Here is a 17,257-nt window from a genome sequence, read left to right on the forward strand (position 1 = left end):
ACTGAAGCGGGTGAATACTGAATAGAGCGTCAAATACTTGAAATTAGGACTACATATCTCTTCACCCCTTTTGACCACTCAAATCCTTTCACTCCTGTAGTAGTACGTACATTATTAGGGACTCAGACAAACGCGTCCGAAACATTCGACTGTTTATATATATATGTAGCCGAGGCCTCGAAGGTCTTTAAAAAGTCAATTGTCTGATAGTAAAGAAGCAGCTGATCTTATATGTGCTGACAGAATCAAACAACGATATTATAAAATCCTTAATCACAAGCCCAACTGATCATGGCTGCCATTCACAATCATTTTTCTCACTTCCTTTAATACTACTAGTTCTCGTTCTTGTGCGTTGTGCTGCACTCCTCAAATTCATCAGAATTGAGCAGGATTTCCTGTGATCATCTAAAGCCAATGTTCACGTCTGGTCCATGGAAGAATGCTCGTGCCACCTTCTACGGAGGAGCTGATGGCTCAGGAACGATGGCTACGTGGATGACATTAACTATATTATTTACACTTTTCCTCACGTCCTAATGCATGCATGGTGCACCATGGCCTGGTGGCTTACGGACTACGACCGAGTTAGTATATATATATATATAAAAAAATTTACCTTTCATTGCTTAAGATGCAAGTGTTTAAGACGAAAAGTTTGCATGCATGGGAGCTTGCGGGTATCAAGACCAATACAAGTAAGGCTCTTGGTTAATTAACACTTAGCGGAACACGGCAATGAGCACTGTATTGTTCAATAATGGGCAGACTTGTGGAGCGAAATAAAATGTGCAGGCGATCCTCAATGGTGTGAGCCGGGCCAACCATCACTCTTTGTCACGGCCACCAATTTTTGTGCACCTGATTACAATCTACAGAATTACACGAGGCTGGTGGCAAGTGCAACCCCCCACGAGAGCATTTTGAATTGTCTTAGCCAGAATTCCTTCAAATTGCTGACTACAAGGCTGGCAATTTTTCCTGTACAATATCGCAGGTACTTAGTCTTATGTTCTGTATAAAATTAGTAGTACTACATAAATTTTAAAAAAAAATGGATACGTTCAAACCACAAAATTGATCATTCATGCACAATAGAATCTTCATGTATTATTCTCATTATTGATATTACCAATGTCTCTCTGCCTGTACACTCAAGATATAATATGAATAAAGAACTTGAGGTTTAACAATGCAGGTTCCATGCAAGAAACAAGAAGGAATCTGCTTCACCATAGCAGGGAATCCCTACTTCAATTTGGTATTGGTAAGAAACGTTGGAGGGGCTGGAGATGTCACGCGCGTGGAGGTACAAGGGGCTGATAAATCCAACTGGATACATTTGAGGAGCAACTGGGGTCAGAAATGGCAGTCCGATGCCAAGTTGTTTTGTCAGACACTTTCTTTTCGAGTTGCAACAAGCGATGGAAGGAAACGTCAATTTCTTTGCTTGTCGCTCCTTAAAAGTGGCAATCCCGCCAAACCTTCGAGGGCAATTATTTTGCTTTGAAGAATAAGGGATTCAGCCAATGCATTTCTGCTCTGCATTCTTCTACTTTTCTCCTACTTTTCTTGTCATTGCATAGTTACCAGCCAATGCTTGTTGGAAGATTACGGCATCGGAGGTTCTATTTCATCATCTGACTCTACTCTTTTGGATAATTACCACGCGTTTGGATGAGCAAGTGCCTACTGCTCCAAACGCAATGAAATGCAGAGACTAGCTTAAATAAAAGAAAAATTGGCCCAGGCTGTGAAGCCCGGGTATGACCTTGCATAACTAGAGAAGTTTTCGTCAGATTAAGAAGCACCTATAGCATGTCAACTCTGTCAATATTAACTAGCCACATGCAGCTTGTTTGAGAAACTATATACTAACTGCTAACAGAAAAATCACCCAAACATCCATGAGTTCAACTGATGTCGGCCAAAAGAGACATCCCAGATCTATGCGAAGAATCAGCAATCTATGCGCTAAATGCCATTTTGTGCTTCATTTAAGAGTCATCTCTCTTTACAACCAAATCTAAACTAGAAAAACTTGCTTATAATACGTTTCTTCTGGTAAAAATAATCATCTCTCGAACAAAGGAGCTTGGAAGTTGTACAATAATCAAGTTACATCTTGAGACTAGCATCACTAGTTTACAACCACCTGCACTGCCAGAATTGACTCTGCAGCAGACAGATGTTTAAGTGAGGTCCCAGAGTTCACAAAGACAACCCAAAATGGGGAAGGAAAGCATTCCCCAGTCCCTTCATCTGCCAAGACAATGAGGTATGATTGGAATTTACTCCTTTTTTTTTTCAGGAAACCCTTTGATATTTTTACATCATGGTTTGCAGTGTTGTCCTGTTAATGTGTGGATTTAGCATATGTACTTGGGATATGTCATGGATGCAAGTCAGGACCAAACATGTTCACTATCAGATTTCTTCTGCTTCTTCCTTTTTCTCTTTTCTGTCTTTGTTTCTGATCTTGCTTCAAAGCGACGTTCATATTGTGATCGTATTTCTAACAATCGAGCTTTTGCGTCCATAAAGAGTGCTTCTGATCTCTGAGCCATCAGTTGCTGAAGAAAAATTAAAAAGCCAAAGAATCAGAGGAGACTGACAGCCTTCTCTCATCTATTAAAAAGACAACCATTCTAGGTGTGAAAAGCACTTACCTTCAGATGATCCATTGCTGCAAGGTTAAAACCAAGTGTATCTTTGCACTCCTGTAAATGGCAAAGACATCAATACCTGAATGTTTAGTTCTCAATCTAAGTTGTTTCAATGAAGAACCAAGTAGGCAAGTTCACATGCAGGTTGAGCTTGCAGAACAAATGTTTTAATATCCATCAACACGCATCGGTTAGAAATGATAAGCTACTTCAAACCTTTTGTGATAATTTCATCTCTTTTAACAAATATATCATCTCATCCTTTTTCAATGTGGTTATTCGCACAAGTGCTGATCAAAATGACAAAAATGAAGACAAAAAACCAAAGAAAGGAAATACCTCTTCTTGTTTCCACTAGGGTTAAAGCTCAGAGATTGCAAATTACTAATTCAAGGCATCCTAGTATACAGAATCATAAAGACTTCATTTTCAGAAACCCAACTTTAATGAAGAGGTCATGAAAATTGTTTCTTCTTTAATTTCTTGAGAGGTACAGAGAATTCATATGCATGGCACAATTGGAATTTGACTGCGTGCAGAAAATGAATTTCAAAGTAATGGACGGCCAAAGTTACCCTGACTCTTGCATGAAGAATGTCCTTCAGATGAGTTAAGATAGGTCTGGCAGCAACCGTAGAAATCAACTGATAATGATGCAGTTGCAACAGCACTGTAGCAACCCTGCAGACAAGCTCAATCTGCCATTACAGAGAAAGCACAATGCTTAATTAGGACTAAAAACCAGAACAAAAACAGCTTTGCATGTTACATAACCCCAAAAAACTTGATTCATGCTCAACATTCCAATTTGAAAAGTTAAGCATATATCTTGAATCTATGGATGAGAATCTTGACCTTATCAGGAATGGAGGCCCAGTCCTTCAAGTAAGATAAAAGCTTTAATGCATCTGAGAATGGGAGGGCCTGCAAGGAGAAACCCACAACTGCATAAAATCTATCTTCAATAAAAAAGGGCTAGTATTGTAATGTAAAGTAATATATACTGTTTCTATACACTGAAAACAATGAGACTCAGTTAATAACTACCACGGGCAGGGAGTTATTAAGTCATACGATATTTAAAGCTGTCTAGATTAGTTAATTAAGACTAAATTGTGATCACTAAAGGGTCAGATATTTATGTCTGCAAAAGACCCCTTTTCTGCTGAAAGAAGAAAGAGATGTTCAAACGGGCAAACAAATTGTTCTAGACTTAAAATGAAGTGCCTTTGAACACTTCAATAAATATCTTGTTTCTGTTATGATATAATTCTTTTTAATCTATAACATGTCCACGCCAGGGTACCTTGCATAAATGATGACATGACATTTAACATACAACATGCAAAAGGTACAGGTAGCTACATGAAAGAATAAAATTTTGACTGCCAACTTACCATCAAAGTCTGCTCCAGATCATTTGTGTGGACATTAGAAAGTGCACGAAGAACATATTCTGATGGAGAAAGCCCAAGCAAAAGAATATTTGGGCGCAAATCTGCATTTCTTCCCATAGAAATCTCCTCCTAAAAATTTAAAATGCATAGATAAGAAAATCTTAATGCAGAATCAATCCACAATTAGGACAAGACTACCCTTGTCCTCTGCCATCCCCCCCCCCCTTTCCTTCCTCCATCTTAGTGTCTCTCAAAGCACAATAGAAGCACCAGTAATAAGGAATTAACTACCACAAATAACTAGTCAAATACAATGAAATTGTCAGGCTGCTCCATCAGTCCTGATCACAGGACGAGAAGACCCATATGGAAACAAGCACTTTCATACAATTTCTATTGACTATGTAGACAGATACGCATGCAGTGATATACATTGAATAGCAATAATAATAGTAAGAGTAGGAGTGGACCTCTACCCTCTAAAGTAGGTAAAGAATATACAGAGCACAACATATACCTCATGTTCAGTAATACGCTTCAGCTCTGCCTCAGCCATGTCTAGTGCATCAATAATGGAGTCTGTGGCAGTCAAAGTTTCTTGAGTTTTCTTCCCTGCTATTGCTGTTGCTCCATCTTCTGGTAGTTCTTCCTTTGGAGCATATCTGTTCTCAAATGGGTTGTCAATGTCAGATTCAAACATCTCCTCCAACCGTTTTTCTTTTTCTTCCTGCAAAATGAAAAATTTCAGTCATTATCTGCAGGACTAGCTATTGATTCTGTACACTGTCACATAATGAAGACAAACCAAATCTTCCAAAGTGAATTGTTGTAACAATTGTGCAAAAGAAGCATGTGCAGCATATTTGCGTAGGCACAACTTTAATCAAACTACCAAACTGGAGAAAGCATACCTCAATGAAAAATGGTTCTTCAGTCCGATCCCAACGCCGTATGGACCGGTCATGGGATCCAGTTACAAGATAATCACCACGGTTGCTGACGGAAAGACACCAAACCTCAGCATGGTGACCCTCAAGAGTCAGAAGTAACTCAAACTTGTCAGCATCCCAGTATTTCACAAGACGATCTTTCCCAACACTGAACATGTAATGGGTATTGCGAACAAATTTGACTGCCATAACACTGCACAATGAGGCTCATCAGCACACTTTGTAACAGTCATTCAAGGAAATCTTCAAGACAAATCTGAAAAAGTGCTAATACACTTCAAGTGCAATGACTAGTTACCTATCTGCATGAGCAAAAAGAGACTTGTGGCAGTCACCAAAATCCAATCCCCAAATTTTCAAATTTTTGTCTGCAGATCCACTCACAAGTAGATCTCCATCAGACGAAATATCCATGCAGAGCACAGGAAGCTTGTGACCGTAGAGTGAAATGAAAAATTTGAGGGAATCCATAAAAAATACCTGAGGAAGTTCACAATAACATATTGTGAAGAACATAATGTCTAAGAGTAGAACAACCTGAGAAAGCCACATGCTTCCAGCTCACAATCTTGATAGTGACAATGAACAAGAGTGGAGCTGACGTGATACAGCAGGAAAATAAATGCCGGATGACTATCAAAACTCTCCGCTTGTTCAAACTTAATGTTCTTATCCTTCTACAAAGGGGAAGTACTATGGTGAAAGTTTATAATAGAAAAGCTTTACTACTGAGGAAGAGATGATGATAAAATCATGTTGCTTATCACTTTTGAATTCAACGTAGACCTTATTCACCTCATAGTTAATGGGTCCCTAACCTTGCTTTCCACTTGCAACAACTCATTAGCGCGAATTTCGTGACCGAGATGTTAACATTTCCTTGGGTGTCAGGAGAACCTTTCCCCCTTTGAAATATCCAAAATATGCATTAGTGCAAGTTTTTCATAAAATGATGATGCATGACACACTTGTGCTAATCTACAGCACTTGATGCTCTGCAAATTCCCACTCCCCATTCCAGGATTGTTACATATTAACTTTACCCAAGTCAGAGAATGAGCCTCAGATTCTAGCAAAAATTTACAATGCTGATCCACAAAACAATTGCTTGTGTCAAACCTTTCAAGAACAGAGAGAGAGAGAGAGAGAGAGAGAGAGAGAAGAAGACACGTTCAAAAACCAGCATGTGAATCTGGCATTTGCTCTCTGCATTAGTCTTTTCATCTATTGTCTAATTTGGTCTCATGGGACAAGAAAATTGCAAAATTATCTTTATGATAGACGTGGAGAACGAATTCATCCATGTTCAAACTTCAGTTGACGACATGACAAAAACCATTTCATTCTAATATGATGTAAAAACAGCTCATTCAGGTGAATAGAATTTCGAGCTACAAAATAAAAATTAGAAAGCAACTAAAATAACAGAACAAATAGCATGATATTTGGAAAAGATAACCCCAATAGAAAAAGTATACAACTGAAAAAGTAACCTCAAGAAAATGACAAACATAAGGTTCTCTCCAGATTTGAACCACAAGAAAAGGTTAACCTGAAGTATTCACACCTTAACTGTGCAGTCCAACAGGGCAAGAGCAATGTGTTTACCATCACTGCTGACAGCCACCACAAGAACATCATCATTCATTTTCAAGTTCCTTGTAGGAGATACAGTCAAATGCTTGGCATCCTACAAATGAAACGAGATTAGCATTTTCTTTTTTTCTTTTTTTTAATAAATAACTGGGCCATTATATTACTGATATTCAGCATACAAGAAATATACAGCTCAGTCAAAACAAAATCAAATCATCATCTCAACATACATTTCAAACAGGAAATTCTTTGCACGTACGTATACATACAAACTCAATTCATGTTAAACTAAAGCACAACTTTACAATGAAAGGGTATTAAATGAACTGACTTCGAACTATAACAACAGACAGACAAATGAAAAGATGGACGCATACATACAGATGGAGAGATTGTGACACCATGTGATGGAGAAAAATATGACAGAGAGAGAAAAATTAGGATTACGTACTTGACCAGGTTTTCGTATAGTTTGGTACTCCCAGAACTTAACATCGTGATCCGCACTCCCAGTAACAAAACCACTCCCATCTGGAGTCGGAGCAATTGATTGAACAGAACCACCGTGCGCCTCAACTACTTCCACACATGTACCACTTCGTACATCAACAATTTCTATTGTTCCACCCTTTGTACCAATAACTGCATACTTGTTACCAGGAACAAAAAGACCACATAGACCATATCCTGAATCAATAGTACGAAGGCAAGAACCAGTACTGGAGTTCCATATCTTGATTGCACTATGACTTGTTGACATCAAAAGAGTGTTGTCAGAGCTAAGTGTGACACTCCTAACGTCAGAACGATGTCCTTGGAGCTCAATAGTGCTAGTTCTTGTAGTTGAACTGCTTTCAATTGAATAAATTTCCAATAGGTTATTATTCAAAGACAACGCTAAAGTGGCCAGTGAGCTCTTCGAGCTAATAGGAGAGAAAGAAATAGATGATATCTTCTTACTAGCTCGTAAAGTTTGAAGAAGCTTAAATACATCAGGGACGGTAACAACCGGACAGCTTCCATCTTCTGCTACGACATTTGCATCACCATTCTCCATCTCAACTGCCCCTTTTAAAGCTTTTTTCTCCTTCTTTCTATGAATTCTCCTCTTTGCTTTGCGCTTAGATTCAGACTCATCCAGTACACGGAATATCTCCACTGTCTTTCCTGCAACTTGACATGCCAATAGATTTCCGGACTTATTAAATCTCAATGTAGCAACTCTGTCCTTGCTCTGTCGCTGAATTTCACCAAACTGCTTCAGGACTTCCCATTTATTTTCATATGAGGTCTCTTTATCACTTGTCACAGTTTTCTTTTCAGATGCCAAAGGTTCTTGTCTAGTAAAATCATGCTTTATCATGTAAAAGCGGAGTTCAGGGTCCGCAGATCCAGTGACAAGATATCTCTCCTCAGGATCAATGTCTATGGACCAGATTTCACTATGATGCCCGCTAATAATCTGCATACAATGTTGTGTATCCAGATCCCAAGCTCTCAAAAACTTGTCCTTAGATGAACTAACCAGTTTTTTACCAGAATCCAAGAAAACAAGGTCTGTAACCTACAAAACAAGAACCTGACCAAAAATCACAAGGCAAATTTGGTATAAATGGTAATAAAACTAATACCTTTCTTACAAAAAGCTAAAGTACAAACCTGATCACGGTGACCACGAAGGCGAAAAAGTCCAGCCTCCCCAACCACATCCCACAAAATAATGTCATTATCCTTGCTCCCAGATGCAAGCAGAGATCCAAGTCTGTTGTAGCGAAGGGCTGTTACAGCTCCTTTATGTCCGTTCAATGTGGTTTCACATGTTCCTTTTTCAGAATCCCATATTCTTATGCTACCATCAGCATATCCACTTGCTATCTGCCATTAGATTTCACAAGAACTTTCTCATTCATTAACGGCATCAAAAACCCATCAAACCAGAGCATATTTGCCAACTTGTCCTCTACCAAAGTAAAGAAATCCATTAACGTTCCCACCCAACCCCTCCCAACCTATCATGTCCTAGGAGCCCGTAATTCCAAAAAATAAAAAGTTCAGAGAAAATATCAGAAACAACTCATCAATTAAGGCCCCAATATTTCAGAATATCTGTACTTTCTTTCTCCATTTGTTCCAATATCTAAATATTCAAACCACATTGCCGCGTCATTAGTTAAACTAACTTTATGCTCTTTCATCAGCTCTATCAAATAAATTGTCAAAATTGCAATTATATTACGCAAACAGAACATGGTAAATGGCATGTGCACAAGGAGAATACAAGCAACTTAGCATAATTGTCATTCTCGTAGTGCTCAACAGATAAAACTGTCTACAATATACAAAAGCGCGAAAAGAAGGGAGGGAATGAGCAAATTACAAGAGAAGGAGAAGGGGAGGCAGCGATAGAGGTAATTGCTAGAGCGGGGCCGCGGGAGGTCGAGGAAAGCGCAGGAGCTAGAGTTTTGCCACACACGCCCTGGCGGACATGCCACACGCCGACTTTCTCCAAAGCCGCTGCCAGCAAGAGCTTGCCGGTGCTGTCGTAAGCGATGTTTGAGTCCCCCGACACAATCACCCCGAAAGATGCGGCCGGCTCGTACCTCAAGTACGCCTTCACCATTGCTCAAACACCAAGTGTGAGCCTGTGTGAACTGCTATTAATTTTACTACTCAAGGTCACGCGCGGACGGTCGGAGATTAGGGTTTAAGGTTTTTTCTTTGTCAGCTTGTCAGCTTCTAGTTTCATTTTAGCTCCAAACTAGTCAGAGGGTTTAACGGCCCGGATCCGACCCGTTTCAATATAGCGGCTCAAAGATTCACTTATGGGCCAGCAGAATTCACCGTTGGGCCGCACATGCACAGAAATTTTGACGTCTCTCTTGTGGCCCAATTTAATTGTTTCAGTCCACTTGAGCCCAAAAGAACATGTAACAATCTCTCCCGTTGGCACACACACGACTACGTGATGAACCAACAAAAAAAATTTTTTTTTTTGGAAACTAGGTGATATAGCTTAGATATGATATCTAATACTACTACTTACTATTATTCAACTCTTGTATTTACTCTATGATGAAATGAAGCACCATTGTTCATGAATATAGAGCCCAAATGTATTTTGTTAATTACTATATTTGATTAGGAGGCCATAACTCGTAGTAAAACATGAAAAAGGTCGTAGTTGTGATGGAACTCGATCATGTCACCCGACAATTTGAAAATGGATTTGATTTTAATATTGCTTTAATAGTATGCTTTCAATTATTTATCTCCTTGATGACTCGGTACTATATCAAAAGTAATTTTTTTTAAAAAAATCTTATTCTATTATAATGGGGGGAGAATAAATTCTATTATATTACAAAGGGTATGCCTCCTGCTGTTTCTGAGCGGCACTTGCGTGCTGTTCTATCAAGTTGCAATAATATTTGCAAACTTGATAGAAGTAGGAATTTCAACCACTAGAGAGGAGTCATAGAGTTTAAACTTATTCGGCCCACTGTCCGTTCCTATGTCAAGCAGTAACTAACTCTAGGTTGTGTTTATAAGCGCGCGCTAACATATGAAGGCAGACAAAAGTAACTCCCTAGTTTTCCTCTTTTGAAAAACAACTCACTCGTCTCATTGGATTGGACAGGGGGCAGGGACGGTTGCACCTGCAACCGTTCCGGACGATTTTGATCATTTTTAATAGCCCGTAATTTTGGTTGCACACGGAGTAATTTTATTTGCATAACGTGTAACTTTAGTATAAAATTTTACGGGTCTCACATACGTTGTGAAAATTGATATACAACTAGTGATCTGGACCGCACTTTTTTTGTTTTTTGCCAAAATCTGGCAATCAACAGTTCAGGACCGCTCCTGCCCCTCATCCGGATTGGATTGGTAGCTGACACGGAGTCAAATTACAAAGAGAAGACAATGGAAAAGATCATAGCGTGCCATGTGGGCTGTTCCCAGTGGTCATCATCATATTTGGGCTAAACTATCGGTGCCAATAAAGTATGTAATCGCTGACGAGCTTCAACGGCTTAAAGAACGGCGGATTACGTAGCAGTTGATCATGTTAATTTTTTTTTTTTTTTTTGAAAAAGATGTTAAATTGACCCTCTAGCAGACTAACGTTGATTTAGTTTTAATTAACCAAACCATCTCTATCTGAAATTGAAAGCCAAGCGTTTTGATGTTATCTTAAAAAAATATATATCTTTTCTTTCTTTCTTTCTTTCTTTCTTTTTTTATAAAACTCATTAAAAATCTACACTTATGACAGAAGTTATATAATCGTACATATACAGCTATCAAAGAACATATTTAAAGAATGAATATTACGGATCCAAATAACAAATTAAAAATTGCACTATAAAACTACAAAAATATATATTTTAAAAGACGAGATAAAATAAACTTCTTTTCTTTTCTTAGAACCAAAAAGAAATTTTCTTTTCTTTTACAAAGAGGATTTTGGGGGGAAAAGGGAAACTCTTTCCATACGTGTGATGCTCGTGTTATCTCCCCCCTGCTTGCTTTTCGAAATTCTCAAGAATGGTTAAGAATTCTGGCTTCATTATGATTACGCTTCAAAGGAATCATTTGGGGGAAAAAAATTCCGAGACACTCTAAACACAAGTTCTCCCAAAAAAAAAACACATTTTCCTAGCTGGTTGCTCAAACATAGCACGTGGAATTGTAGAAAGAAAGGCAAAAACTTTGAGGCATGATGAACGTGGTTTGAACTTTAAATCCAATTCCAGATCATGAAGCACCGACGGATAGAGCATAGAGAGCGGAAGCTGTCACGTGTCAACCTGTCGGATAATATGATGACCTCTTATGTTTTTAACGAACCAGATTGTTTGCGTGCGTATTTGTGTTCGACTCGTTCATATTTCAAAAAAACACGATTGTTTGATAAACGAATCAAGTTCGAATACAATATTAGGTACATTTAATAATCGAGCAGAACATGAATTTGTTTGCGAATTGTAGACACCAAATTTTTGTCAATTTTTAATATTTTCTCAAGATTTTTCTATTTAATGAATTATTTATTTTCTAGCATTTTAATGTGCATTTTTCTCATTTTTGCAGGTTTGCTTTTAAAAAAAAAGGGAAAAAAAGAAAAAGAAAAACAAACAAAAAAAAAACAAACAACAAAAAAAGAAAATAAAAAAAAAAAAATCATCATAATCATTTTCTCTACCAAAACCCCTATTACCCATTCCACACTCAATGGCCATGCACCTTTCTTTTCATTGGCAGAAGCCATCATTTGAAAAAAGATCCTAGACACAAAGCTCTATTTTGGCTACAAAAATTCTCGGCTCTCGGCAAACAAAAACAGAGGGAAGGAAGAAAAGAAAGACTCTCCACTCTCTCTCCCATAGAGATCTCTCGGCCTTTTCTTTTTGAAAAAGGGGAAAAAAACACACAAAAAAAAAGGGAGGCTCTCGGCTCTCTCTCTTGTCTCAACCGAAAAGAAAAAGGAAGCATTCTTCACTTTCTCCCTCTCTGGGCTTGGAACGCAGAAGAGAAACGCGGAAGAAGAAGAAACTTTCCCTGGGGCCTTTCCTCTTTCCCAATGTTTTTCCAACACACCCACAGGCATCAGAGAAGCTTCAGCCAAGGCAATTTCACTTTCATTGAGGTATTTTCCAGTTTTTTTTAAGGCATATGAGATACATTTTGGTTTTAATTTATCTTGCTTTTGCTGGTTTTTATTGTTGTTGTTGTATTGCTGAAATTTGGGAAATAGCATGAACTAGATTGAGGGAAAGGAAATGTTTTTTATGCATGCATGTTAACCGTTTGAAAAAATGCCAAAATGAAAAGAAAGAATCTTAGGGGACTGTTTTGATTTATTTTAGTCCTTTTATGTTGTTTTCTTGTCGAAATAAAATCACATTTGTATTGTAGAGGTTATAAGGAGTATTGTAATATATTTTCTACGATTTTTGGTGAAGGTTTAAGGGGTTAAAAAAAAATAAAACCGTGACTGTTTTTTGGCCATTTGACCACTTTTCTTTCCTTTTTTGTAAAAAATAACTCCGGAAATGGAACCTACGCGAAAAATCGAGTGGGGAGGTGTATTTTGAGGATTTTTGGTGACCGGAGAGGTCACCGGCGGTGGCGGTCGGCGGCGGTGGCGCCACCGGCGGCCACCATGGCCGCCAACTGAAGTAAGCTTCGGTTGGCTAGAGGAGGAGAAGAAACGAAGGAAGAAGAAAGAAAGAAAAGAAAGAGAAGGAGAAAGAAAGAAAAGAAAAGAAGAAAAAAAGGGGTTTGGGCCATTTTTTTTGTTCTGTGGGCTTGTGATTGGGCTTTAGTTTATTTTTTCTTTTGGGTTTCGGTTGGGTTCGGAGGTTGGAGCCCATGAATTTTTGGCTGGGCTTGAGGGATAAAAAGACAGGCTGGCCTGTGTGTTTTAGCTTGGGTTTTCAGTTGGGCTTAGGTAGCTTTGGCCCAAGTAAATGAATTTTTGGCTGGGTCTTAGAGGGATAAAAAGACAGGCGGCGCTGTGTGTTTTAAGCTTGGGTTTTCAGTTGGGCTTAGGTAGCTTTGCCAAGTAAATAAAAAGATTGCCGATGCCCTTGTATCTTGCCCAGATCTGTTAACGATATTGCACTTTGGCCCTGATCTTTGAGTAGTTTTATGTAGCCCACGAACATTTCCCAATTCTATTCACCTAGGTCCTTAAATTATTGCATTTTGGTCCTGAATTTTATCTTTCATTAATTTTGACCCCCTAAACTTTGGCAAAAATATAATTTTTCCCCAAAGGTTTTTCAATCTTTGCAATTCAGTCCATGGTGAATTTTGACTCTCTTTGTTATGATTGTTCTTTTCTTCAATAACTAATTATGTTACTTTAGAAATATACTTAACTTGGAATATTTTAGATTGCTTAAATTTCTTTAGTCTGACATATTAGTGTGAGTTTAGTACTTTTTTATTATTGGTTTTTTCAATTAAATTGGTGCCATCCATGATTCTTTTTGTTCATTGTGAGTATAAATAGCGACAATTTGACTCCATTTAGGTCACCACTTCAATAACGGGGAGGTACCCCTATTTTTATTATTTCAATGTCAATTACGTGCTCTTATGTGCTCTTATGTGTTCCTATGCGTTTATATTTTTATATGCTTTATTTATTTGATTTAAATATTCATTTAAATTTTCTTATATATGTTTTAGTTAATTTTTTACAATGATTCAAGAGGCATTTAAATACCTCAAAAATGTAATAGATAGGATAATTAGATTTGTTTTATTATATTTTTCCCTTCTAGATTGTAGTTAGGCGCTCCCCGATGTAATAGATAGGTTGCGTGTTTATGTGGCTTATGTGTTATGTGTTTTATCCGCTTTTCTTAGGATTTTGGCATCTAGATATTATGTTTACGTGTTATGTGCTACGTGCTCTTATGTGTTTATTTATTTTAATTTATGTTTTATTTGTTTCACTGTGAATTGTTAATGCATGACGTCACCACACTAGTCCAACGCTAGTTGTGGTTTCTCCCTCCGTTTACTTGCTAGTCCAACGCTAGTAAGGATTTCTAGAAATGGGCTAGTCCGACGCTAGACCCGTATATGGTTCATGCATTAGATTCATTGTTGTATGATATTTATTACATTTTCATGCATATTTTATTTTTTAGGATCTTTTCTCATTTGCATGATATTTTCAATTATATTATCCTCTACCCCTTACCCTCTACATATGTTAATCATATCATTTAGAATTGCATTTCATTTAAGAAGTTGTGGAATAAGTTAGTTCATTTGCTTGTTCATATTAGAATAATTATTCTTTGAACAGGAAAATGGGTTATTATGACTTTTTTAGTTTAAATATCCCATTAATCCCTGTATAATAAAATTATGTCACGAGTTTTTGTCTCCCGTACCCATTATGATGCATCCCTATTCTTTGATCACTTATATCTATGTATAGAATTTAATTTTCTTCTTCTGTTTATTTGATTTCATCATTTGCATATTCGTGACTCCTTCAAGGTATTGTTTTGGCCTTCGCAATTAATGCGATTGGTACCAAGTAAACTCTTGAATGAATATTTTGTCCCTCTCGATATTTCTATTTGCATCCATGTAGAAAACATCCAAATGTGATAAATTTAAAGGTTAGATTAAGAAAATTTTGACTAAACCACGCAACTAGCTTAGACTAGGTTGAAAGGGTGCCTTAGGTTTGAGTTGATTGAACCTTTGCCTTCCCTTTCTTCAACCGTGACTCCCGAACTCATTTTCTCTTGTTTTCAAAGACCTGGAGTTGTCTAAAAGGGTTTTATATATTTTATTTTTGTTAAAAATATTTTTGGGTGACTTGGTACACCAAAACTCAATATCAAGTGGCGACTCCTAATTTTTCTTAAAAATCCTTTTCAGACTAAATTTTGGACCCAAATCGTCGCATTTTTTAAGTCCCATTCTTGGTCCTTTTTCATTTATTTTTTTAAAATCACATCTTTTTATAAACTCATTTTATTTTCCCATCGGAAAAATGGGGCGCGACACGAATTATTTGAATAATTCGTGAACACATATATAATTATAAAAATAAATAAAATTATAAATATAAATACATTTAATATATATTATATATTACTAAAAAAGTAATTATACATAAATTAGCACTATTTATTTTTTTAAAAATCGATACATACAATTAAACTTATTATAAATAATGTATTATTTATTAAAAATATAATTAAATCATCTTTAAAATCAAAATTGAGTTCGAGTTCGAGATCGAATTCGGTTTGTATAGTTTAACGAGTCGAGTTCAAGTTCGAACTCAAATATTTATACAAATAAAAGAATCGAATTCGAATAATATTTATAATTCGTTAATATTCGAATTGAACTCGAACCTTGTTCATATAAATTATCTATGAACAGAATTTGAACAACAAATATTCGATTTTATTTGACTCGTTAATAGATGTAGCTGCGGTTGGTGGCAGACAACTGTAAAGATGATGGTGAAGAAAATATGCAGCAATAGTCAGACTCTTGAGCGGCTCCATTTTCTTCCATCACAACTGAACTGAGTGGTTCTTTTCTTTGATTCTCAACTGTTATCCAATTGTGATGCATTCTTTCTCGCAATGAGTGAGAGCCGATAGTGGAAGTACGAAATGGCCATCTTCCAAGTCAAGTGTCTTGATTGTTTCTTTTTTCAGTTAAATTCGACACGAGATATTAAAATATGGAGTCGTAATTGAATTAATTAAATCTGTTTACGTGACTTGCCATGTGTTTTTTCCAATTGTAGTTCGGTATACGTTCGGCATCAAAGATCCAGAAATACCCAAAAAAAATTTCCAAGTCTTGAAGCTATGACCAACCAGAAGAAGGAGGCCTGATGCAAACAAGCCCCCGTCCAACACTTTTTTCCCCCTTTAAATTAGCTGTCTTGGCCAATCTAATCTAATCAATGCAAAACTTCATCAAACTATATATTTCTTTTCCTGTAGGAAGATAATATCATTGGTGAAGCGAATACAAATGTTGCTGACTTGGGAAAACGACGAAAAACCAAATCATGTACCATTAAGTCAAAACCGTAACCCTACAATTCGTCTTTGTATTTTCTGAAAAATGGTAGTACTATAAAAAAAAATGATCGGACAAAGAAACCAGCCTGCAATCTAAGATAAAACGGTCAAACAAACGAAAAAGTCACGAGCATAAAGCTTATAAAATGGATCATCAAAATTTATTAAAAAAAATGTGATTTCAATATAGTCACCTCACAGATATCTAGGGTGGCGTTGAATATGTGAATATTTTAGAGACGAAGAAAAGGGTGAAATGTTATAAATAGAGAGGCGGTGCAAAAGGTCGGCTGCGCAATGACAACCACCAGGAAAAGATTAGCTTAATTAACAAGCTAATTAATAATTTACCGACAATTATTTCTCAATCGGGGAAAAAAAAAGATCTTTCCATTCAATTTATTCTTGATGGATCGTTTTCGCTGTATTACATGAGATACATGGAAACGCATTGCAGTTGATACGACCCCCACGAGAAAACTGATACGTGATATAGCCCGTAATGCATACTGGCACCTCTAAATATTAAATATATATGGTTTTACGTACATGAAAATGAAGGCTTAGAGCCTCTACAATTACATTAGAAATTAGTAGTTCAAACTGAGCTAGAGCTGATGCGAGAAATTTTTGTCTGAGTAGTTAAAAAAACTAGTTTAAAGTAGAGGTGTTAAAATGGGTGATTTGAACGGGTTTGGATTGGTTAAAATGGGTAATGAGTATAAGTGAGTTAACCCATTTATACCCATTTAATTATTTGGATATAAATGAGTAAGTCAAAAAATGAATTGGGTAACCCAATTACCCATGTATAACCCATTTATTTTAACTTTTTATAAACTCATTTAAATTCATTTTTGTAAACTAAGTTATCAATTTATACCACCATTTGCACCCATCATTAGTTTTAAATATTTACTTTTAATACTCAATAAGCCTAATTACTAATTTTTTTTACATCTGTACTCTATGTCGCAAAATTACATACTATTTAATAATTGAACAATAAGAATATAAAAATTTGAACTAAGAACTATAAAAATTAACATAAAAACTTAATC

The 17,257-nt window shown here is 36.7% G+C and overlaps 1 protein-coding gene and 1 pseudogene across 1 annotated transcript; one reads left to right on the forward strand and one right to left on the reverse strand.

Annotated features, from left to right (window-relative positions):
• Positions 1-738: 738 nt before the first annotated feature.
• LOC113773449 lies at positions 739-1,510 on the forward strand (annotated as a pseudogene).
• Positions 1,511-1,968: 458 nt separating this feature from the next.
• LOC113776318 (WD repeat-containing protein 3) lies at positions 1,969-9,296 on the reverse strand. Its single transcript, XM_027321447.1, has 12 exons — positions 8,987-9,296; positions 8,269-8,484; positions 7,061-8,173; positions 6,581-6,703; positions 5,312-5,493; positions 4,975-5,206; positions 4,581-4,790; positions 4,064-4,192; positions 3,522-3,590; positions 3,242-3,364; positions 2,670-2,720; positions 1,969-2,573 (listed from the first exon to the last, which is right to left on the reverse strand). Exons 1-12 carry the CDS (start codon positions 9,227-9,229, stop codon positions 2,406-2,408), a joined length of 2,859 nt encoding a protein of 952 aa, XP_027177248.1. The 5' UTR covers positions 9,230-9,296; the 3' UTR covers positions 1,969-2,405.
• Between the last annotated feature and the right edge of the window lie 7,961 nt (positions 9,297-17,257).

This window comes from Coffea eugenioides, chromosome 6 (genome assembly GCF_003713205.1).
Source record: "Coffea eugenioides isolate CCC68of chromosome 6, Ceug_1.0, whole genome shotgun sequence".
Classification (NCBI taxonomy): domain Eukaryota; kingdom Viridiplantae; phylum Streptophyta; class Magnoliopsida; order Gentianales; family Rubiaceae; genus Coffea; species Coffea eugenioides.